The sequence below is a fragment of the Chamaea fasciata genome, unplaced genomic scaffold (assembly GCF_029207755.1).
Source record: "Chamaea fasciata isolate MVZ Bird 193981 ecotype frontalis unplaced genomic scaffold, bChaFas1.0.hap1 SCAF_8, whole genome shotgun sequence".
NCBI lineage: Eukaryota > Metazoa > Chordata > Aves > Passeriformes > Sylviidae > Chamaea > Chamaea fasciata.
In genome coordinates this window covers 7,711,289-7,733,662 of record NW_027094093.1, presented here as the reverse complement: position 1 = coordinate 7,733,662, position 22,374 = coordinate 7,711,289, and the positions used below count along the sequence as shown (strand labels likewise).

At 37.6% G+C, this 22,374-nt stretch overlaps 1 protein-coding gene and 1 long non-coding RNA gene across 5 annotated transcripts in view; one reads left to right on the top strand and one right to left on the bottom strand.

Annotated features, from left to right (window-relative positions):
- LOC136293139 (uncharacterized) lies at positions 1 to 4,230 on the bottom strand. The gene is made up of 5 exons (XR_010722094.1): positions 4,112 to 4,230; positions 3,844 to 3,970; positions 3,397 to 3,457; positions 343 to 405; positions 1 to 230 (listed from the first exon to the last, which is right to left on the bottom strand). It is a non-coding gene; the product is annotated as an uncharacterized lncRNA (long non-coding RNA).
- A 222-nt stretch (positions 4,231 to 4,452) lies between these two features.
- Positions 4,453 to 22,374, top strand: part of TFPI (tissue factor pathway inhibitor) — a 207,362-nt gene continuing 189,440 nt past the window's right edge. For 2 of the 4 annotated variants that reach the window (XM_066189534.1, XM_066189531.1), the window contains exons 1-2: positions 4,453 to 4,473; positions 4,650 to 4,708. Coding sequence is in view for 1 of the 4 variants with exons in the window: in XM_066189528.1 (XP_066045625.1) it covers positions 4,494 to 4,555; positions 4,650 to 4,708 (121 nt within the window). In the remaining 3 variants the exon portion in view is untranslated. Of the gene's footprint in view, positions 4,556 to 4,649; positions 4,709 to 22,374 lie in introns of those variants that run through there. The other 2 variants (XM_066189528.1, XM_066189533.1) reach the window with 2 other exon arrangements.

Genomic DNA, 22,374 nt, shown 5'->3' with positions numbered 1-22,374 from the left:
ATGAATTTTATAAACCCAATCTATTAGCTTAATTTGTCAGGCTGGACTTGCAATTCGTATGTGCCGTGGGCCAGTGGTTTTATTGTCTTAGAAAACTGGAAAAATCAACGAAGTTGAATTCTGTTACATATATTCTGTACTAGGAAAAAAAAAAAAAGGCAACCTTTAAAGTAACAAAAAAAATTTCCATTAAATCATTGAGGGGGCTGGTTTTTAATGTTAGTCTTCCTCTGAAAAAGAAAATGTTACAGGTGTTTTATTTGTAGAATATCATACCTTTACTAAATGTCTCAGATAAGAAGACAACTGCTGGAGAAACATAAAAGGCAAATCAATAAATACCTGCTCTCCTGGTTAGCATGGATGACAATCCTTTGCCATAGACTGGTCAGCTACAGATTCCACCTGATGGCAAGAAAAAAGTGAAGCATCTTTTTCCTTCACAACATACCCTTAATAAAACAACCATTAGGTGTTAGAGAATGTCTGCATTAAACTTGTTTCTTACCAGTTCCAAATGCATTAGAAGAATTATTCATCATTAACAACCAGAAGGAGGCAAATATTACAAAATCAAGAAAGTTGAAATGGAAAGCTTCATTCCTAAAGGTCAATAGACCTTGCATTCAGTCATGACAAATAGGTATAAATATTTATGGATTAGAACAATTTGCAAGCTACTTGGATTTTTTCATATTTCTTTATAGAAATATTTTTATTTAGACCTATAGCAGAATCTGCAAAAAATTGTTTTTTTCATCTGAAGTTCAATTAATGGTAAGAGTAGCTGGAATAGCAATTGGCACTGTTGAGAGGAAGACAAAGCATGAGAAATATAGAGCAGTGTCTTTCCACAAAGCAATAAGAACAGTTTTTCACAACCTCAAGTCCATCCAATTCTTGAACATCTAACTACAATGTCTTCTATTCCATTATTTTTCACCTCTATATGCGGCTCTTAGATGGAAGTAAGAATACAAAGCTCTTTCCAACGTTTGTTTTATTCCTACAAAAGTGAAAATCTTTTTTCCTTCTTAAAATGTTACTGTATTTAGTTTCAGGGTAAAAGGATAAATTTTCATATTTCTTGTTAAAAGACCATAGAATTCACACCAAACTGGAAAAAACCCCTCAGAACATTCTTAAATACTTCCATAAATCTACGCCATTTTAAATGCAAAATATTAACTGCATGACGACTTCTCTAGATTTCAGTTTTCAATTAGTTTTTTTTTTTTTATTAGCTTAGTGCAAGGTAGCACTACAAGCCCCTTATAAAACTAAAATCCTTTTCTATTTCAATCTGCTTTGTTGACTGCTACAGATCATTGCAAAGAAGCCAAGGAATGCAAAGCAATTAAGTTGTTTATTTTTCTATTTAAATTAGCTTAAGAAATCAGCTTTGGCTATAATTACCTTATTATTTCACCTTCAGTTTCTAAGGCACAAAACCCCAGCCTTTGAAAGAAGAAAAAGCCTTGCAAACAAAAGCGCTTAAATAGCATTCCTGAATACCCTATAACAAAGTCAAGGAAATTCAAATGAAAAGCTTTGGATTTTTAAATCATGAACATCCAATATGAACACCTCAATAGACCTTATACAAGGACAACGACCATCTCCAAAGATCCTCAAACTACAGGGTAGCACCGCTAAATGCAGAATACTCCACTCCACAGAGATGTCTAGTGTGACACGGTCCTGAGTAAGTCCTTGCTCTTGTGAGTTCAACATAACATTCATGGCATTTTGTCTCATTCCTTTTGTCCATGTCAGATGAAATAGCCATCAGAACAACAGATATTCATAACACCAAACTGACATAGACTAACTGAGGTAACATTCCTCACACACCCCAGCCTCAGACACTGTGAGGTCCAGGCTGCTTCTCTTTGAATATCTTTGGACTACACATAGTTCTGTATAGCCGAGAACAATTAACTTGCTAAGTAGAAAAACATTTTATGATCTATGGAAGATATCTAGAAATAAGGATTAACAAAGAACCCTTTTTCAGGCATTGTCTTTCCAGTGTAGCTCCTTGCTGCCAGCTTTTGTTTCAATTAACTGACTGAGCTACAGCAAACACCAGCTAAGTGCCCTCAGGTTCATCCTGGTTTTTAGAGTCCTGCCTAGCAGTTGATCCTCTGCCTGAGCTGCAGCTCACCAGTCAAACCCTGCTTTCAGCCTCTCCACCCCAACACTGCCTCAGGGCCTGTCCCCTAACACACTTCACACCCCTCCTGCCCCAGGGTTTACCTGGTACCTATCTGAGAGCACACACAGCTATTTTCATCTATCACAACTGTGTAAAAACAACTGTTACGGATGTTCTTGGGGGGATACGAGTGCTACGGAAGAGTATTGTTCCTGTCAGCACTACAAAAGTTATCAAGCCTTGTAACATCTTGTTGATTTAAGCTTTGAAAAGTAAATATGTGAGGTGCCATTTGGCAAAGAAATAGCATTGAAATCTTAGTCTGCATTCATATTGTGATACCTGACCAAACTGAAAGTAGGGTAGTAGGATCCAGGTAGGGCTTGCCTCACAGAGACTGCAATTCCTGAACTCCCTGTTGCAGCAATCTGCGGGGGAGTTGGAGAGGAACTGCAGGCTCAAGGTAGAAAGACAGCACTTTCAGAGTGAGTCATCCACAAGAAGGTCACATCATCAAAGCGGATTTTATCATTAAATACTGTATCAAAATACTTCATTGTCTCAGTTTCTTTACTGTCTTTAACCAGGCCTTACAACAGCCCTTTAATTTTTGCATCGCTGAAAAGAGAAGGGCCTCTTAAGGCCTTAAGTTAAAAACGTAAGACCAAATTTCCTAGCTCAAAACCAGACTGAAAACAAAACAAAAAAGACCCTATACAAAAACATAGATGCTGTTTTCTTTTAACCTTCAAAAACCCTTTGAAAAATCATTTCTGTAACCTGCTAATTTTCATAAGAAATCAATATTTGAAGGCAGAGCTGTAACCAATAATGCATCAGCTATTATCTATTTGTCACTATTTGACAAAAATTATCTGTTTTGCATATTTCTAGTTTAAAAGGCTTCCTTCATGTACCATCAAAAGCATTTTTAACATGAAGCCTAGATTCCTGTCAATAATGAACAGCTTATTGTGGTTACCCTGCACCACCTGTGAGATTAGATGGGCATGACATGCTCGAAGTTTTAACAAACAGAAGTATCAAAGAACTAGTCTAATTTCTAATATCAGATGCACACAGGTGTATCTCAGAATGCAAAGTTCTAGGCAAAATAACCCACAGTTCCCCTCCTGCTGCCATTTAGCATTCAGAAGGACACTTGAAGTTTCTACTAGTAGTGAACCTTTTGCAGAGAGATTGGCTTGATCAAGTAGCTATGGAAAATAAGACCTTACCCATGTATTTGAGTTCTAAGCTGAGGCAATGAAGTAAGTCTTCAGTTTTTCCTTCCTTTCCCTGAAAGGCAAATAGATGAGAGCTACACGTATCAAAGAATTTTTTAACTTATCCTTCAATGAATATAAGCTTCAATATAGATCAGATAAAACTATTTTAAGTGCTTTACACAGCATAAGAGCACCTTCCAACATCTTGTAAAGGAAGTATAAGCAGCACTGAGTCCTTGTGTCCCTCACCAGCCTAGAAAAGTGTTTTGTTTAGTGCTTAAAACTGCTGGTCCAGTCTTCTCATGGGCACACTCCTATTGCCTAATAAGCCACAACAGAAAACTGTAAAGCTTCTCCTCTACAAATTCCATTTAACTTTATAGCAACTATTAATGTCTTTTCTGACCCACACTAAATTAGTTTTCCACCCCCTCCAGGAGATATCTAAAGCCTCACCTTTTGCAGACTAAGATTTCCCCACAGGAAGCCACCGTAACCTCTGTTGTTACCTCTGGACTTGATGCGGGGAAAATAATCCACTAGCGCTAGGCAGTAATTGCATTTTCCACGTGGCTCGTGGAACCTTTAGATACACGTATTTAGTTAGAAACACCAAGAAAAAACGCTGTTTATACAAAAGTGAGAAGTAAGAGTGGGACTGTTCCCTCAAGAAGGGCAAGGTGACCTCTGAGGGAAACTAAACGTGGGTGTCTGCCTCACCCACCAGAGCCATTCCCCACAGTGGGCAGGGGAGAAAAACATGTCACCAGCCTTTGGGGGACCCCAAGGCAGCACCAAGCCCACCACCCAGCCAGGAACACCCCAAGAACATAACCCTATAGAGACAACTCCAGAAGCAAAGTGGACCCTGTTCCCAGCCTGGGTTTAAATGGAGCCTGGGTGTGGAGGGCCACAGGTGAGGCTGCTCAGGGCCCTCAAGGCACTGTGGAATTCTTCCCCAAGCCCCTGTTCCCCTCCAGGTGCTGTGAGTTTGTTCTATTGCATTGTGCCTGTGGGTACTTTGCTATAAATGCTGCAGGTGCTGCTGTGCCCCTGCAGTATGGAGGTGGTCATGGCTTGGTGGGGGTAGGTGCCTTTAGACTGGGATGGGTTTGTTCTACAAGGTGCTTTGGTGTGCATTCTCCTTTAGTATATGTGTTTTGTCGTTGTGAGTATTGCTGTGTTTTCAGTATACCAGTCCTTAGTTCTGTGGGTATGTGAAAAGTAATTGTAAAAGTGTAATTTTGAATTTGTTTTTGCAGTGCCTTAAGTACCAGTGATTGTTTCTATGTGAGGTGCCAGCTTAGCACTTGCAGCAAAGGTAAGTTTCTTACTATTAAGCATGTTTTCTGGTAACTGAAATACACTAGCTTTGTAGGTTTTCCTGTAAACTGAAGAAATTAAGGTTCACATTTGCTGTTTAAGCTTATTTTTCAGTTTAATTTAGCTAACTGGTTTTCTTGAATCAGAGCAACTTTTTGGGTTTTGCTTTCTTTCATATTTTTTCCTTTTGTTTAAAGTAGTATTTGTTTTTTTTTTTTTCTTTGAGGTTTTTGTTTGGGCTTTTAAAATTCTTTCTTACTACTTAATTTCTCTAGAGGAATTTTGTCATTGGAATACATTGTTTCACTTCTGAAGAGGATACTGTTATCGTTCGGAAGGTGACAGTTGATTATAATAAAAAATAAACAGCAGAAATCTTTTTCTAGTTCTTAAAATAATCACAAAAATTTACCAGCAGATTACATATAAACCATATACATGGTCTTTGAAGTATGAATCCTATGTTACTTTTGTAGCTAGAAAATCTCATTAAAGCCTATGTTTATTATTTAATGAATATATTCACCTGCTTTATTAGACAAATAGTATGTTCTTTCTCTTCAATAGCTTTGAAAGCTGAATTATCAAAAATGCTGAAGGAGCAATGACAAAGACTGATGCTCTTGTACCTCTAGGAGTAAAGTCACATCGAGATCTCAGGCTTAATTGCTGATTAAGGTTTAGAAACAGGTTATAGATGTGCTAAAAAGCTTTGGACAGGACTCAGAGACAGACACATACAGCACTTCTTTGGGTCTATCCGAGTAAGAACCTAATGCAGCAGTATAGTTGACCTCTGGCATTTCTGTGCTGGGAGCTGTAACCACATCTACACCTACAGCCGTGACCACAGAGTTTGAACTGGATTAGCAGCTAAAGTACTTAGCAGGTGACTCACTGGATCTGCTGCAGAGCTGGCCTACAGCTGATGCTTGATTCCTTCAGCAGTATTTAGGGATTTCTTGCTGTTTGAATATTAATGCAAATGTGCTCACGTGTGCTGTAGTTACACTTCATCTGGGTGTGCGGCCTCATCTCTTTAGAGGGGCATGCCCCTCGCAGAGCAGGAGGGAAAGGAAGCTGTTCCCCTTGAGGTAGTCAGAGATGGAGTGTTGTTACAAACCTGCCTGACATGCCTTCATGTTTTGGTTTTGTTGAATCAGCCTTGAATCAAAGGCCCCACTAACAGGGTCCCATTGGGTAAGAATGGGGCATGTGTAAGCATGGGCCAGAACTCCCTGCCAGAAGTCCTGCAGCCTTATACTTCAGGTAATTTACACAGACCTAAGCTTAATCTTGTTCTGAACAGACACAAAGACAGCTTGGTTCCTCTCAAACTCTCAGCTTAAGATACATGCTGTTTGCTTTGAGCAGTTCTCTGATTTCTCTGACTAAACCTGGATTTATCAAATCCAGTGGGAAGTATCGGTGCAGAAGACATAAAATATGTCACCTGCCCTGACAAATCACTCCCAGTTTATCCACTGAGGAGTTAGTCAAAATCCCTTGGAGAAAGCCTTTCAAAGTGTTATATTCTTGCTAGCTAGAGGAAATGTGGTGATAGCTACAGTAAAAGTAATTAGTGCCTTCAGGTAAGACATTATCTAGCTGTGCCAGAATGTGCAGGTTAGCTAATTTTGCTCAGTTGCAAGGAATCACATTAACTGAGAGGGCTGGGAGGGTGAGGTAGTGGTTGAAGGTCTTGGATATAGCAGTAATGAAATGATAGAATAACTCACTAATGGCTGAGGTGATGCTGTTAAAACCATGGGAAATACTGGTGAAAAAGAGGTAGAACTTACCCTTTACAAAAGTGGTGAATATCTTCTTCTGCCTGTTATGTTGTAGTGGGAAAACTGCATGTCATTGTTACACTGCTATCATTTCTTCTGTCTTTAAAAAGGAAGAAAATTAAATATTTCTTATAATTAAAATTTTAGCTCAGGAAAAACACATTCCTTGATGTTGTATGACCTAAGGAAATATCTGAGAATTAAGTTGTAATTGTGAACAGCTTCTTTCTAAGGAGGCAAAAGGCGCAGGAAAATATGTGACTTTCATAGTATTTATTTCATTACTAGATTTATGACAAACTTCGAGACCTTTCAAGACTCATTGTGCTACCTAAATAATTGCTTTCACTGTCTAAATATCATAAAGGTATATGGTGCAGGAAGGGTTCACCTGGGATAGTGATTCTACACCTTAATTAGCCTTACCCAAACACAAGTAGAATATTCATTAGTCTTTCCATGTCTTTCTGTATAAACTGCATGGTCTTTCCCCCAAAAATCCCCTGGATTTATCCCCACATAAATTATTATTACTTTGCTAAAAGGCAAACTAGAGCTATAGAGTGTACAATATAACTTTTTTATTGATTATTACAGTAGAAATAAAGCTTTGGTCAGATTGGAACACAATCTCCCACATGGGCAAAAAAGTCTGCCTGCTGTTAACTGTTTAAAATATCAGAAATTATATGTATAAGCTGGTGGAATTGCTTATTCTTTTAAGATGTTTTCAGATAAGGACCCAGTGAGCAGACTCATGCATTGATTTGCTTCATTAAGGAGTTTTAAAACTAATTGAGGATTCTCCAGCCTTACCACATAAAAACTTGCTGGTATATCTTGGTTATTCATCTCTGACCTAAGATTACTTAAACTTTGCTGTGCTTGGATTACAAATGAGAATACTTGAAATCCTAGAAGCTCAGGAGAGTTGCATTAACTAATTTCATTTGACTTCTTTCTAGGTTAAACTGCTAGCCTTGTAGCTAAGTCAAAAATTAGAAAGAAAATGAAAAACCCCATATTTGTTTTCCATGCTGACAGTTCAAATTCCCACTGGGGAATCACATTTCCTTGCTGTTACACTTTTCAGAGGAACCAGACTAGAATAGTGCCCTTTGCCAATCTTTCTTAGCCTGCTCTTTCTTCATGCAAGGTCTTGCCTCATGAATTTGTGATTGGAAAATTGGTCTCTTTCCATTATTACTGTTCTCTGGGTTACTGCTAATGCTGCTGACCAAACACATTTTTGAACCTCTACATTATCTATAATAATCCTTCCTTTTGTGACTTATGAGTAATACATTATGGTTTTAACTGTCAGTTTTATCTGTTTGTAACTTTAAATTTCCTTATCCCAAGAAATTCTGCTTATTCTTCATATATTTGTACATATAATTTTCATAAAGTAGCTGTAGAATGCTGAAGTATCAGCCTTGCGGGGGACAGAGCTGGTGCTCTGAGGATGCCTGTAGGGAAGAGGAGGGTTCCTATGGAGTATTTCTGAATTGGACCACGCTGTGGTAGCTGCTGATTTGTGCATTAAGGACAAACATTTAAGGTAGGGAAAGAAAGGATGGTCTTAGATTATAGTGGATTTTTGTGATTTCTAAGCTTTCTCTTTTTTTAATTTCTATACTTTCAGACTTAGTTTTAGGGCTTACTTCTCCTATCCACCTTATTTTAAAATACCGTATAAACAAAAAATTTTGGGAGAATTGAGTATTGTTAGCACTATACTTCTTGATTTTGTTTATAAGTATCCTGGAGCAAGCTGTGTTGCAAAGGCAGTCAGTTGTCCAAGAAGAAAATCATAATTCTGATCAATCCTGAACCATTTGGGTGGTGTATGGTGTTTCTATTTCTGTTTCATTTTACTATGGAATCATTAGTGAAGGCTGACCTGGCTGAAGAGAAGCATTCAAAAAAGGACACGACGGGCTAAGACAATAGTGTGAAGCACTTTCTTCATACAAACACAGGCAGTACACAGCAACACAAAGAGTAAACCTTGCATTGGTCTAGTTCTCATGGAATTATTTTGTATTATACTTTCATATTGCTTTCAGAGGTAATTGTTTCTGATTTATGTACATCTGAACTGTACTTGAGGGGCAAAGTGTGACCTACGCATGTACATAGATATTTCTAGGCTCTAGGCCTGGCTCTTGACAGGAAGGTAGCGTTCAATAATAAAGGAAGTCCAGCTGTGAAACGTGAAAAATTCAAGATTTGCTGAAAAATTTTTTTGAAAGGTATAAAATATATATATGAAAGGTGTCTGTGATGGGGAATCTTGGATCTCAAATGACCCGTTTATCCCCATTTTAATGAATTATGTAAATTAGAAGAAGATTCAGCAATATATCTCAACTGGTAAAACTGAGCAAAACTGGGTAAGAGCACTTACTCAGGGTTTGGTAATTAAGAGTCAGTACAGAAGAGAATAGTCACAACTATCAAACAAAGAGGACTGATGGAAGACTGAATGTAATTGTGCTTAACCATAGCTACAAGTTTTATACAATATCATACAAAAGACTCATCTGTGGGGGTTAATCAGTACTGCACAGGGTACAATGAATAAAGTATTAATGAGAACACCAAAGACACATGATATTTACGTGATGTGGAAACAGTGTGAGAAGGGTATTGAACTTCTTATAATTCTAATCATTGGTACTGCAGATGAAAATATCTATAACCATGTCTTAACACGCTGATTGCTTAGGGGTTTGTTATTGGAATTGTGCTGTCAAAAACACTTATCTGTGGGGTAATTATTTCTTTAAATAATAGTCTTGCACATGAATATCTGTTTGATAAGTGGGAAGGGATTGTCATTCTTGTTTAATTTTGGTTCAGGACAGAAGAGTACAGCGAGTACAGCTGTATCCTTTCTGTTCATGGTGAACATGCTTTTTACTGCTGTAGAAGAAATCTTTAAATAATTATGTAGGAAAATACCTTGTAATTTGGGTAATTTTTTTTAAACCTTTCTGGTATTATTTCAATGTGAAGACCTAGTAATTTTTTTTTTCAACATACGAATTCCTTCAGTGATGGTTAAACCGGGGGTAAAGATGGTCAGAAATGCAACTGACTGTAGTGTCAAAAGTAGTCACTATTGTTTATTGATGGTGTTAAAATTAAGGGAAGAATAACCAGCTGAGTCACAGGAAATATCTTATTTCAGATATTTGTGGTTGTGTGCTTTCTTATAGTATTTTCTAGCTGAAATCAATAAGGAGAGTGAGGGATTTTCAGGTAGAAATTCAGCCCCACTTTGAGGGGAAACCATCAGGCTCTGTTTGGGTTTTATTGGGTGCTGTGTGTATTGCAGGGAAACAAAACTTAAAACACAAGTTAGAAACACGTCCATTCTGGTGAACAGTCCATGTGTGCTGCTAGTCCACAGGCAGCATCACCAACATGAGAAGGTTTGGAGATTGTTCAATACATTTTTCAAAATGGAAATCAAAATGAATTATGATGAGCCTCTGGTCTAATGTCCACATTTCACGGGTTCAGTGCATGTAGATCATGTTTTCCTCTGAGGCAACACAATGAAAATTGTGGCTGAGTACTTGGTAAATTTTGAAAGATTCAAAGCTGCATGTCTAGCACTAAAAAAAATAGGAAAAATAAAAGGCCTTAGCAATGGAGACACTATAATTGTGGGAGGGGTAGATGCTGCAGCTGTGTTATGAAACATTTAATAATGTCTGGAAGCAAAGCAGAACTAAATTTTGTTCAAATTAGGTTTACATGTGCATAAGGTTTATCTTAGGCAAAGTCTGTTTTGTTATGACTGGGAATAAATCTGCTAAGACTCTTTCTAGAGTAGTATGAGTAGCAATTAGGAATACACCAAAGGATTAGCTCTGTATCTTGCTGAATAATCTGAGTTGGTTCAAAAGAATGTGCGATCAGCAGCAAAGATGGAATTTCTGACACATTTGTGAAGGACAGGTAAAGGAATGGTGGTGGTTGGATGACAAAATTAGAGCCATGGACTATTATGTGTATGGCTTACATGAAGAAAATAGTTCATCAATAACCCTGTTAGACAGCAACCCCAACATTCCTTTCTTTGCTTCTTGTGGTTTTTCTTGCCTCCCTGAAACTGTTTTGCTAGAAGGTGTTCCAATTAAAGCAGGTACAATTGCTTTTGTACAGAATACTGAATGATTACTGAAGGATAAAGTTTTAGGGGCCTGAACCTGTGAAGGGGTGTGGATACGGCTGCTAATAATCAATGTTGCCATATTCTAATTTGGGGAGGGGACACAGGTGTTGAAGTATGTGCAAGTAGTAGAGTTTGGTCCTTGCTTCAGCCGAATTACTGAATTAATTAAATTAAACAATAAAATCCTGGAAGACTTGGAACTGTCCTGCCAGTAATTTGTCAATAAGGGAAACAGAATTTATAGCTAGAGCTTTGTTTAAATGGCCTTAGAGTCCATGCTTGCTGACACTTATTTCTGCGTGGCTGAAGCAAGATGTAGCTTCTTATTTGTGCTCACTGGAGACAGCTGAGTTCATTGTCATGTGAAGGCTGAGTGGCCCATGACCACTGCAGGGACAACTAGCCAGCCTTTCTTACCTGCCAAGTGCAGCAGGGTCTGTGATGGCAAGAGTTGAAGCCTCTGAAACTCAGTAGCTGAGCACACTGGAAGTGAATCCAGTCGGCCAAATAGAGCCTCAGGACGGACAGGTGGGGACCAGGGGCTTGTCCTCTCTTACAGAGCAAGAGGGAACCGCTGATAATGGAAGGTAAAATACTAGGAGTTTAAAGGCTGTTTGGTGAAAACTTACAGTCTGAACAGTCTTGAACAGAAGACCCTTGTTTTCTGGACATGGGACCAAAAAATTAAGCCATGAAAGCGTTTCAGCTTTGAAGCTGGTGACAGAACAGTCCCTGCACATTGAGCTACAGAAACAGCACAGAAGGGCTTAAAGCTGTTAGAGTAGCTCTGTGCTGGTGCTATGCTGAGCTTTAAAAACAAATCTGCTTAATGCTTGTTTTGCTTCAACTGAAATTGGAGGAAGGACCTGTGGAGCAGGGTCTGTGTGACTCATGGAGCTTTCAGCTGGAAATTTAGTCACAATAAATTAATTACGCAATTAAGTGTGATGTTAACTACTGTAACTTGTGCTAGCTGGCAACGAAGGTTCAGTGCTTTCAAGAAAGCCAAGGATTATTATGCAAGGTGTAAGCTCTGAGTCTGGAAGAAAGTTACTAGCAAGGTCTCTCTGAAAGCTTAATCACTGGATTTAATATATAGCCACATGCTTCAAAATTATTTCAGTGAACTGCCTGGTCAGTTTAGAAGAAATATCATCTTGTAGAACTGCAAATTAAGGGATGTCTTAATCTTTTAGTCAAATTATGAGTAGAGCAGATGAGCAAAAGTGTTCTTTTGAACTTTGGAATTAATTATTATGCTGAATGATGGATAAGATATTCACTAGAGGATGTAGACTCCTGCTAGTTCCAGGTTTGTGTAAATGGAAAGTTAATGACAGAGAATTGGGTTTTAAGTAATATACATTAAGGTCATTAACTTCTCTGGGCACACACAAAAATATAATCAGGCATATCCTTGCCTCCAAATTCAAGGCTGCAAGCCTAGAAATTATTTATCCCTCTATTCTGCCCCAAATATAGCAACAAGTTTAAAGTTTGTGGGCTGTTAAAGCAGAAATGAGATGAAATGGAGCTGTTTGTTCAGTTAGATGATACTTTTTTAAGACTGATAGGAACAGTGAAATGCTGAATGTGTGGCACTGTGGTATACAAACATTTAGACCCAGATTCCCGTGGGCTTGGGTATAAAGAATCTGAGTGAAATGTGACCTTGAGGTGACTCCAAGTGCTTCATAAATGCCATAATTCTACTCAAAAGGATTCAGATAACTTGCCATCTGGCTTTTAAAAGTTTGTACTTACTGGACATTGCAGACAGAGGCATAGAAGACAAAACCAAGAATAGGGAAAAAATGAAATGTGGTGCTGGGAACTGCTAAATGAGCTCCAAGTGAAGTCTGCTAACAGGTTCTGTTATTTTCAGAGACTAACCAAATTATGTAGAAACTAACATCAGACATGATTTTATTGTACATGTGTCTGTTAAGCTTCAGGAACCCTCAGAAATCAGTTTAGTCTTAAACTGATTCTACCTCTTCCAAAGTAATTCTGCCCGGTTTCCATGGGGTTTTTTCCAACAGAAGAGTGGAATATAAACTAGATTTGAGTTCTTGTTATTTCAATAAACTTGGAGGTTTGTTTTTTCCTTCTAATACCAACTGCTTTGTCCTTGAAATTTGATCTTCATAGCAGAATAAAATAAAATCTAAATTAAGTATCTAATTTGATATGGACTGCTGCAATGTTTATAAGTTCAGATATGTCTACAAGATTTCAGTGAGCCCTAAGTTCACCTGCTTGGTTGTCCTAAGGTTAGTATTGGGCTAAATTCCTTTTCCAAGGCCTTGTTTCTTTGTTTTTAGCATTAAAACTTTTTTTTTTTCATATCACACTTGGACTGGGAATCAGAATAATGTGGTTTTGCCTGTTCCTTGCCTCGGGGCTTGCTGGATAGAACAGTCCAGACCGAGGTGAATTGCACCCTGGAGTTTGTCCATCAAGAGTTAAGAGCTCTCTGGGAACTTCAGGATTGGAGTAGGCAGAAACAATCTGTCTGTCTCTTTCTGCCCTCCAAGGAAGGGGGAGGGAAACTTTCTGGCATCCAGGTTTTTTCTCTGCAGCAGACTTGGCACATCATTTATTTGCTCTCTGTTGATGTTTCAAAGGTTTCCTTTGCAGAATGGGTCTGGAAGCTTTTCTTCCCTTCAAAGTTTAGACTTTGCAAATGCTAATGATTCTTCTGTGAGAGAAGGGGTTGCTATGTCCTGCTCCTTCTCCTTCCCAATGTGCCAGTGAGAAAGCAAGCCACTTAGTGTTCTTTCAGTTTGCTTCCTGAAGATTTGCTCGATAAGGGTTTTGCAGTCTTAACTCATTTGATTAGCTGCAATAAGTTCAGCTCCTCATTCTTTTCCTTTCCTGGAGCAGTCACAAAGGAATACAAGCTGCGTGTTTGTGGGAAAAGTACGCTTTTTCTTTAAAAAAAGCCCTACACAGCAAAGTTACCTTGTAATGTGATTAGAGAAACTCCTTCTTAGCTCATTTATTGCACCGAAAGACATGAATGGTTCACAAAAGATTTGTGCATGGTCAAGATGAATATTATGAGTTTAGCGTTCAAAAATGTGCAGAAGAACCAAAGGTCTGCAGAGATCCTAAAAATTCAGGGAAAAGTAGCTTTTGGAATTAAATGCATGTGAATAATACTCAATTGGAATGAGACTTTTGGGATGGTTTATTTTATAGCTGTAGTTGATAGTTCACATTTTTAGAGTTCAGATCCATGCTTTTGCTAAATGAAAAATTTAATTTTATTATCTCTATTTTGTGTCCAGTTTACAAAGTTTGAGACTTTCAGACCGTTGCATAGGATATAATAAAACAGAACCAAAAGCCTTACTTTCTCAAAAAAAACCCACAGGCTGAAACTAGAAATGATTACAAATGCTTTGAGGCTGATGCTTAGAGCTTTGTTTTCAATGACAGAAGAAAGAATACCGTGCAAGAGGTGGACTAATGTTAAAAGCAATGGGGGAAAAGTAATAAAAAATGTACAAGTAATGAAATTGGTTTAACAAATACATGCTTGTAAGTGGCCTTTGCTCTGTCCTGCATGGCTTGGGTTCCAGGTGAGGATCTTACATGGTGAAAACCTTGAAGCACTTCCAAAGAAGTGCTCTGGCTGTAGGTTGGGCATGAGGAGGCTCTGCTGGGGAGTTTGGAGAGGGGGTTTTCAAACCCTCTGAGTGTATTTAATCTTGCACTTTTTAATACAAGCCGAATTGATGGTGAAGAGCAGCATGTAGGTCAGTATTAATGCCAGGTCGGCCTTCTGGAATCGGTATTTTAGTTATTCAGGTTAAGAAGTGTGCAATGGGTGCCTACCTTTAACATCTTGGAAAGTGAGACAACACTTTAAGCCATGGATTTTTCCTCCCTTTTGAAAGGGGTTGGGAGAATAAAACAAGATTTCCCGGTGGTGTATTTCCAACAGAGATAAAGAATCGATAGTAAATACAGAGGTAGAGATTTAGTAGAAACTGAATGGGATCTGAACTTGGCTCAGTTGGTTTCATTTTGTTTCACTGAACTGATTTATGACCTAATGCCATGAGTTGTATTTGGATTTTGTGTTACTGAATTGGTATCATTGCACAGTTGGTAAAATGCAAGATGATCATACAGAGCCCTCTATTTTCATTTCCGTACTTAGAGCCAACGCTCAAAATGTAATTTTTTCACTGTAAAACGAGAGGGTGTTTTTATGATCCTGTGCAAACATCTAGTATAATAATTTCAATTTTACCTTCACGTTCATTTGCTTCTTTATAGAAAGCTTTGACTGATCTTTTGGACAACCAGTCCTGCCAGCGGAATTGTTTGCTAACATATTTAAGAAAATTATGTCAAGAGCTGTGAGAAATTCATGCCACACATACACAAGATGTGTTAGCATAAGTGATACAGAATTTGCTAGTAATAAATATCTTGAATAAACCCGCTTATGCACAGTATGTTTGTAGACTTGTTTCACACTATTTACTCTTCCAAGAAGTGGAATATTAAGGCAATTAAGCCTGACCAGAAGTAAATGATGCAACTTCAAAACAGACCAAGCATCAAATTTTTGGTGAAAATTATTGTTACATGTATTCAAAATGAACTTTCTGTAATAGTGCAGTAAATCAGTGAACGCTTGCCAGTCCCCTCCTGCCTGAAAATTGCAAAGCCAAAATCTCACACAATAGGGAGCAGATTTTTCGGGTTTTATTTTTTTTTTGTTTATTTTTTTTGTTTTGTTTTGGTTTTTTTTTTTAATACCAAAATGTTTCAGAATCTCTAGAACTAAATTTTGTAGAAGTAGCGATGCATGAGCACTCAAAGCAAATATAAATGTTAGACCTGGAATGTAGGCTGTTGATTCTGAGTCCTGAGATGTTTGCTTCATTCCTAATTCTTTATCTACATGCATATATAAAGAATTGGTATACATTAGAAAATCCTAGTTGTGTAGGGGGGAGTGGATTGGGGTGGGTTTTTTTTTTAATTCTGTGATGGTAAGTGGAAGAACAGGGGTGTGCATTTTTCTGCCTTTTTTTTGTGGATTATCTGAGCTAGAAAATAATCTGCCTAAACATTGTCATTTGCTCAATCTGCTACTTGCATCTCATGCCATATTTCCAGATTGATACTCATAAAAGAAGGAAAATCATATTTAATCTGTGGAACAGGGAACAGAACCTGATAAGCAAAAATAGTCTAATTACCGCCTGAGATTAGCTTTTGATTGCTTAACGTGTGATTTATTTCTTTATTTTGTAAGTCAGAAGGTGATGGGACATTCTTGTGATATCGGTGAAAATATGAGATCTTCTGTATTGTAATACTTGTGGTATCTTGAACTTTTCAAAGGTACTTGTTTTAGAAGACTTCCAGTTAATTTTCTTTTACCAAAATCAAGAAAAAAGTTTTAAGCATTAACTTGAACCCTTTCAGCAGTAGCTTTATCTTTCCTCTCCATCAATGTTCATAATCAGGTCTCTGACTACTGGGTAGCTTCTGGAGTGAATGAACTCGGGCTGGGTTTAGATTTATTAAACCACTTAGCTTCTGCAGAAGGACCCATTACAGTCTGACTTGAGGTGTGGATTGCCTTGTTATTTCAAAGTGTGTTCCAGGAATTACCTGGACTGCTTCAAAAGGAATGCCAGTCTTGTGGCAGAGACTGCTTTGGAGAAAGGCTTGGCTCTTGTATCAATTCCAATGGGTAGCTAAGCTGCTCTGATCCTGTTTCCTGCCTGCACAGAGATAATTCTGCCTTACCTCCCTGTCTGCAGTCGGCTCTTTGAAGAAAAGAACAGGAGAGCATTATGTGAAGGGAATAGTGGGGAAGATAAGAGTGTTTGTACTACAGATGCTACACAAATTTAGCTTGTGGTGCACTTGTACATAGTAATAGGTTGTAATCACTTGATGTGCAAAAGAGGAAGCCTTGCAACATGAAAGAAGTGCAGTATTATGCATTCTCTTAGTCCCAAACTCATTTTATGGCTGTGTTCTGGAGGCTTGCTTACCTAATACAGATCACATTTTGCAACAGGTTAATACTATGTAGGAAATAATTATTTAAGACTTCAGGCTCTACAATAACGTGTTTTAGGTTGCTTAAAAATCAGTCAAATCTTCAATTGTGATTTATAACTTCTTAAATAACTTGTTCAAATCTCATTAAGATGAACAAGAAGTATAAAATAAACACTCTTGGGGAAAAAACAGACATGATTTCAAGGGACTTTATTGAGGGAAAATTACCTTCTAGCTTTAAACCTATAGGCTAGAGAGTCTGAAATTGCTTTTCAGTGTAAATAACTTGTAAATGAAACTAAAATTTTTATTAGGATTGATGCAATGGTCATCCTGCTGAAAACAGGATTACACTGATGGATAAGTAAGAAAACAGCTTTACAGTGTGTATGGGGAAAAATGTTTTCATTTTGAAGAGCTGTCTTTGGGTATCAGATGCTGGCCCACATTTATGTCAGGTAATGTTTGCTGTAGTCGTGGTCTGTTGGTTGTTGAGGATGGAGGAGTGGCTTCAGTCAGGCACAAAGCACAGGTGGGGTTAAAAAAGTGAGCAGTTTGCAAAAGAGGAGCGGAAAGGTTACATTTTTTACATCTTTCCTCTCCTCCCCTGCACTGTTCATCACATGGGATAATTGCCTCAACTCAAACAGAACAGCAAAACACCAAAGCCTGAAGTAAACCCCTTGTCATCAGTGATGATTAATTACTTCTGTCTTTAAATACACCCTGTAAAACTCTAAAAGCTGTTGTGTTTTAACAATAGCTATGTGTGCAGTATCTTTATTTCTTTAGCAATAAGACATCATGGAAATAAACCTGCTGCTGGAGAGAGCAGGGAGCCTGCTTGCATGTTCCTTGGATTCCCTCAGTTCTAGAGAGACTTGGACACTGCTGGCTGGTTTTGTTCTTGCCTCAGGTTTACTGGTTTGATCCAAAAAAGAGATTTCAGATGCTTCATAATTCAGTATGTCACATTACCTATTCAGTCTTCAGCTTCTGTGGTTGTATCTGAATTTTAGCTTATTGTTTGTTTTGTGTTTTTTTGTTTGACAGGAACACTCGAAAACTCAGAATCTGGTGTTTTATAGAAGAAGTGTACTCTCCTTACAAATTCTACATCTCTTTCAAAAATTAAGCTATAAATAAGCCTTTATTTTTTTTTTCAGGGTTGGTTCGGATTAGATGTTATCAAACACTGCTCATTTTGAGCGTCTTGCTTCCTAAGTCATGACAATAAGTGACTTTGCGTACGTCATGATCTTTATAAAGAATTCTCTGTGAAGTAATTTCTGTTTAGTTGTAGATTCTTTGCAATCAGGATTGTTTTAGATTCCCTTACTGGAATGAGAAGGACAATGAATTTGACTGCCAATTTCCTGCTCAGTTGGCATCATGCTGTTCAAGAAGAAAATGCTTATCACTTAATCAGAGTGGTTTCATAAACTTAGCAGTTTAGTGATATTGCAGAAATTGTCTGAAATGGTGTTGTAATTCCCCTTCAGACATGTACTTTCCCGATTCAATAATTAACATGCAAATAATTATTTACCTTAATTGAACAGAAATCTGCTACTTTCTCTAATGACAATTTGTGTGTGTTATGGAATCACACCTTTAACAAAAGACCATCTCAGTCTGTCTGGAGATCAGAAGGAACCTTGTAATCAAGAATTCTCACAAGATGCAATTCAGTCATTAAATCTGTGCTCTATGGCAGGTCACCAGAGTGGGTAGTGTCCCCTAGCTTAAAATAAAATATTAAATCAGTAGCTGAAATGTTGACCCATCTCTGCAATTAAGTATACTAAAAATTTTTTACAATAAACTTCTGGTGTAGATGTGTTGCTTGTTTTCTTTCTACAACAGACATAATGGGGGGAGTTGTTTGTTTGGTTGTCGTTTTGTTGGGGTTTTTCAGTGAGGTTAATGCCAGTTCAAATTTTATTTCTTCAGAAACATAATTTGAAATACAGGCTGGACCCTCTGAGTGACAACAGAGTGGCCAGCACTCTGAAAACCTCTTTTCTTAATGTTTTAGATGAAAAATTGCAAAATGCTCTGTCCTGACCAGCAGCTTATTTCTAGGTCCCTCCTTATTGGCAGGTCCAAACTAACCATGAGAGAAAGGAAATTTCTGATTTTTAAGTTTAGATGCAGGTTTCTGAAAATCTTGTGGATCCCTCCTAGCTCAGGATATTTAAAAAAAATAAACCCCAATTTAGGATTATAATTGTATCACTTTTGCAGAATAATAAGATTTGAAGTTATAATGTGCACATGGGTAGTATAGGCTCAAAATGCTATTACAGCCGTTCTTTAGTGGGGGTTTTTTGTGTGTTTAGGCACTTCAAAATTGGTTTCAAGAGAGCCCTTTGGAAATGAAATTACTTTCTTGCTTCATACTCTGTTTCCTGCTGTGGTGCTGATAGTGGCAGTCAAGCACCATGATTTTAAATATCATGGATCATTGAAACATAGCTTTTTCTCATTTGAATTATATATAATAAACATATTATATTGATGGTAGCCTACTTCTCAGGTTGGTTATGGTACTTATTCATGAGTCAGGAATAGTAAAGGCTGCCTTGTTTGTCACAAGTAATGCACTGTTGGTCATGCAGCATCTCTGCTTTTAACAACTGAATACCAATCTTCCTAGAGGACTTGCTAGAGTAATTGAAAATTAGGGGGAAAGCGTCAAAACTAATTTTTGACTGTCTGGCTTTGTTTATTTAGTGTTGATGTGATATTGTTGCATTTCAGTTGATCTTGGTGCACGTACATCTTGGATACTAGGGGAGACCTTAGGAAAAGAACTCTCATTAAACTTGTTTTCATGTACAATTTTCAATGTTTATAAGGAAGAATGGGAAATCTAAGCATTCAGTGTTTGTTTTCAGTTGAGACATGCTTTAAGGATACTAGTTTGTATTCACAAAGGAAATTTTTTATTGTGTGCATCGCAGAGCAAGTTTATTTTAGTCTGCCCTTGACAGATTAATGTTTGTTTTAAAGGAAAGATTCTTGCAGGAAGTTGGTGGCTCTACAAATAATGAGTGTGGAAACAAATGAGACCTCTCTAGACTTGAGATCTTACTGGATTTTTACTGACTCAAAGAGGGGAAAAAATGTGTAGGAAGCATAACTTTTCCTTGGCTTTGAAAGAGGCTAAATAATCATCTAGCATTATGTGTAACTTAAAAGCTGTTCAGTAGTTTCATATTACATTTAAAACATAGCCTCATGCTAGGATTTTCAAAAACTACATGAATCATCATTGCCTTTATTTTTTTTTTTCCAAAAATTTTAAGCCCTGAATTTTAGTTCATTACTTAATAATACAAACTTTTGGGTTTAATAAAACTTCTAATTCTGTCCTTCGGCCATCTAGTGATCAGAAAAGGATCTTTGGTTATGCTTAATTTAGGACTTCACCTGATATATGCAGAGCTTAAAATTAAAAAAATAAAAAACCTGTTCCTTTCAAGTAAAATAATGCTATCTTTGGCTGGGTTTAGAGACTTATTCTTCCTCCTCGTACTGCTTTGATACATATATATTTCATGCATATGGTGTAGCATCCTGTATATGTTATATGTAGTTAGTTTGCTTTAAGATATGTACAAGTAATGCAATGGAGTTAAAAGCTGTGTGCCTGATTTCCATTACTTTAATCTGAATTAGAATTTCTTCATTACTTTCCAAAATTTAGTTACTGGCTATGCTGTTTTTGTGTTTAGTGATTGTAAGACGTGATCATTTAAAGATTTTTTTTCCCTGATGTGGGTAGGACATGTCTTAAATCAACAGATATTCAGTAAAAATATTTTTTAAAGGAACAGAGGAAATGTTATAGATCTGTCTAAATCTGATGAGGTTTTTGTGTAGGTTTTGGTGGGTTTGGGGTTTTTTTGTGGGGTTTTTTTGCCCCTTTTCTTTAAAAATATCCCATTTGATCAACAGTGAGCTTTTCAAGTTATGTGTTCCAATTTTTGTATGCAAGTCTGTGCCTTTGGGGTAATGAGCAAGGCATGACTAATTTCTAGCAATTTGCTCTCTGGACCATGTCCTGGAGGGCCAAAATAGTCAGATGAAAATGTTGATTTTAATCAGCCTCTCCATTGCCTGATGTTTCAATTATGGCAAGTCTTAGCTTAGCGCTCTGACTCCTGTCAGACTTCATCTACGTTATTTTTGTTATCTTGCCAACAATTTCCAAATCTGCTCACTCTTAAAAACTTCAACCCACAGATGCACAGCCCCAAACACAAACCTATGCAAGCCTTGCTGTTAAGTCGGTGAAGAACTAATTTCAGCTGACTTTGTTCATTGCTCTTCAGTGTGATTGGGCATTAGAAGTAGCCTCTGTGGGCATCACTGAAGCCTGCACGTGTGGGCATGCTGAAATTGGGTGACTTCTGTCACTCTGCATGTTTCACATATTGTACTACTTCCTCAAATCTAATTTGGTGTTTGTTGAGGTAGAAGTTCAAAACTAGCTTAATTTTGGTTTTTTTTTTTAATTAATACGTATTTAAACTATGTTACATGAGTTTTAAAATACATTACCTATAGAGGATTAGAAACTCCATTGTGGACAGTTTCCTGGAATCTGCTGGGTTGAAAGCCCTTTTGTATTGTCAGAGTTTGCCTGAAATACATCTTGTCAAGGGGAAAGATTACGCTGTGGTTCTAACTGTGAAGTGATTTCCAGATGACTTAGCCAGAAGCTCTGGGCTTTTCAGCTCCATGTAGGAGGTCTGTGTGTAAAGGAAAGGAAGAAAAATGATCATTTGTGATCAGGTTTGACAAAGCTGTTCTGAAGCATCAGTTCAGAGCTTGATGCCATATACATCCATATCTATTCCCAAATGTGTCCAGTGTGATGGGTGGGACTGTCCAACTTGCAGCTTTAAAGAAACCATTTTTCAAAATCCTTGATTAACATCGATATATGAAAGCTGTAAAAGGTCTGTGAGAAACCAAAGTAAAATAGCATCATAGAAATACCAATGGTGCGGCAAACAGGTCATATCCTTTGGCCAAGTGACCTCAGGTATTGTTCATTATTTACTTATAGCTCCAGTTGGTATTTCGTCTGAAGGAACAGGTTGGAAAGTGTATCTCTTAAGTGGGAATTGTGGCAGAGTTTCTAGAAGAGAAAAAAATCTCTTAAGTAATGGAGTTGCTCAGACTTTTTACTGTCTGCTATGTGATAGTAAGCTACAGCTCTTTGCTTGGCATTTTTTTGTTCCAGCTTAAAGTATTCTAAATCATTGCACATTGTTAATTTTCCTCTTAAATCTTTTCTTGTACTTCTATACATCTGGATGAACACAGATGATAATTTGTATTCTGGTTTTTTACCTTGGTATCTTGTCTGCATATTAACAAGGTAATCTTCAATTGTCCTTACTTTAATTTAGTCTGACTTGTTTGGCTCTGTTCCTTCAGAAATTCATTGCCTGATATTGGATTCAAATGTGAGAATGATGAATGGTTTTGATGCCAGGCAACTTGTATGCTATGGTCAGCAATCTCTTGGTCAGTATACCCTGCTCTAGGGAGTCAGGATACAGGGTGACAACCAAGTAAAATGGCCAGAATGAGATTACAGTAGAGTGACAATGGAGGGTCCCC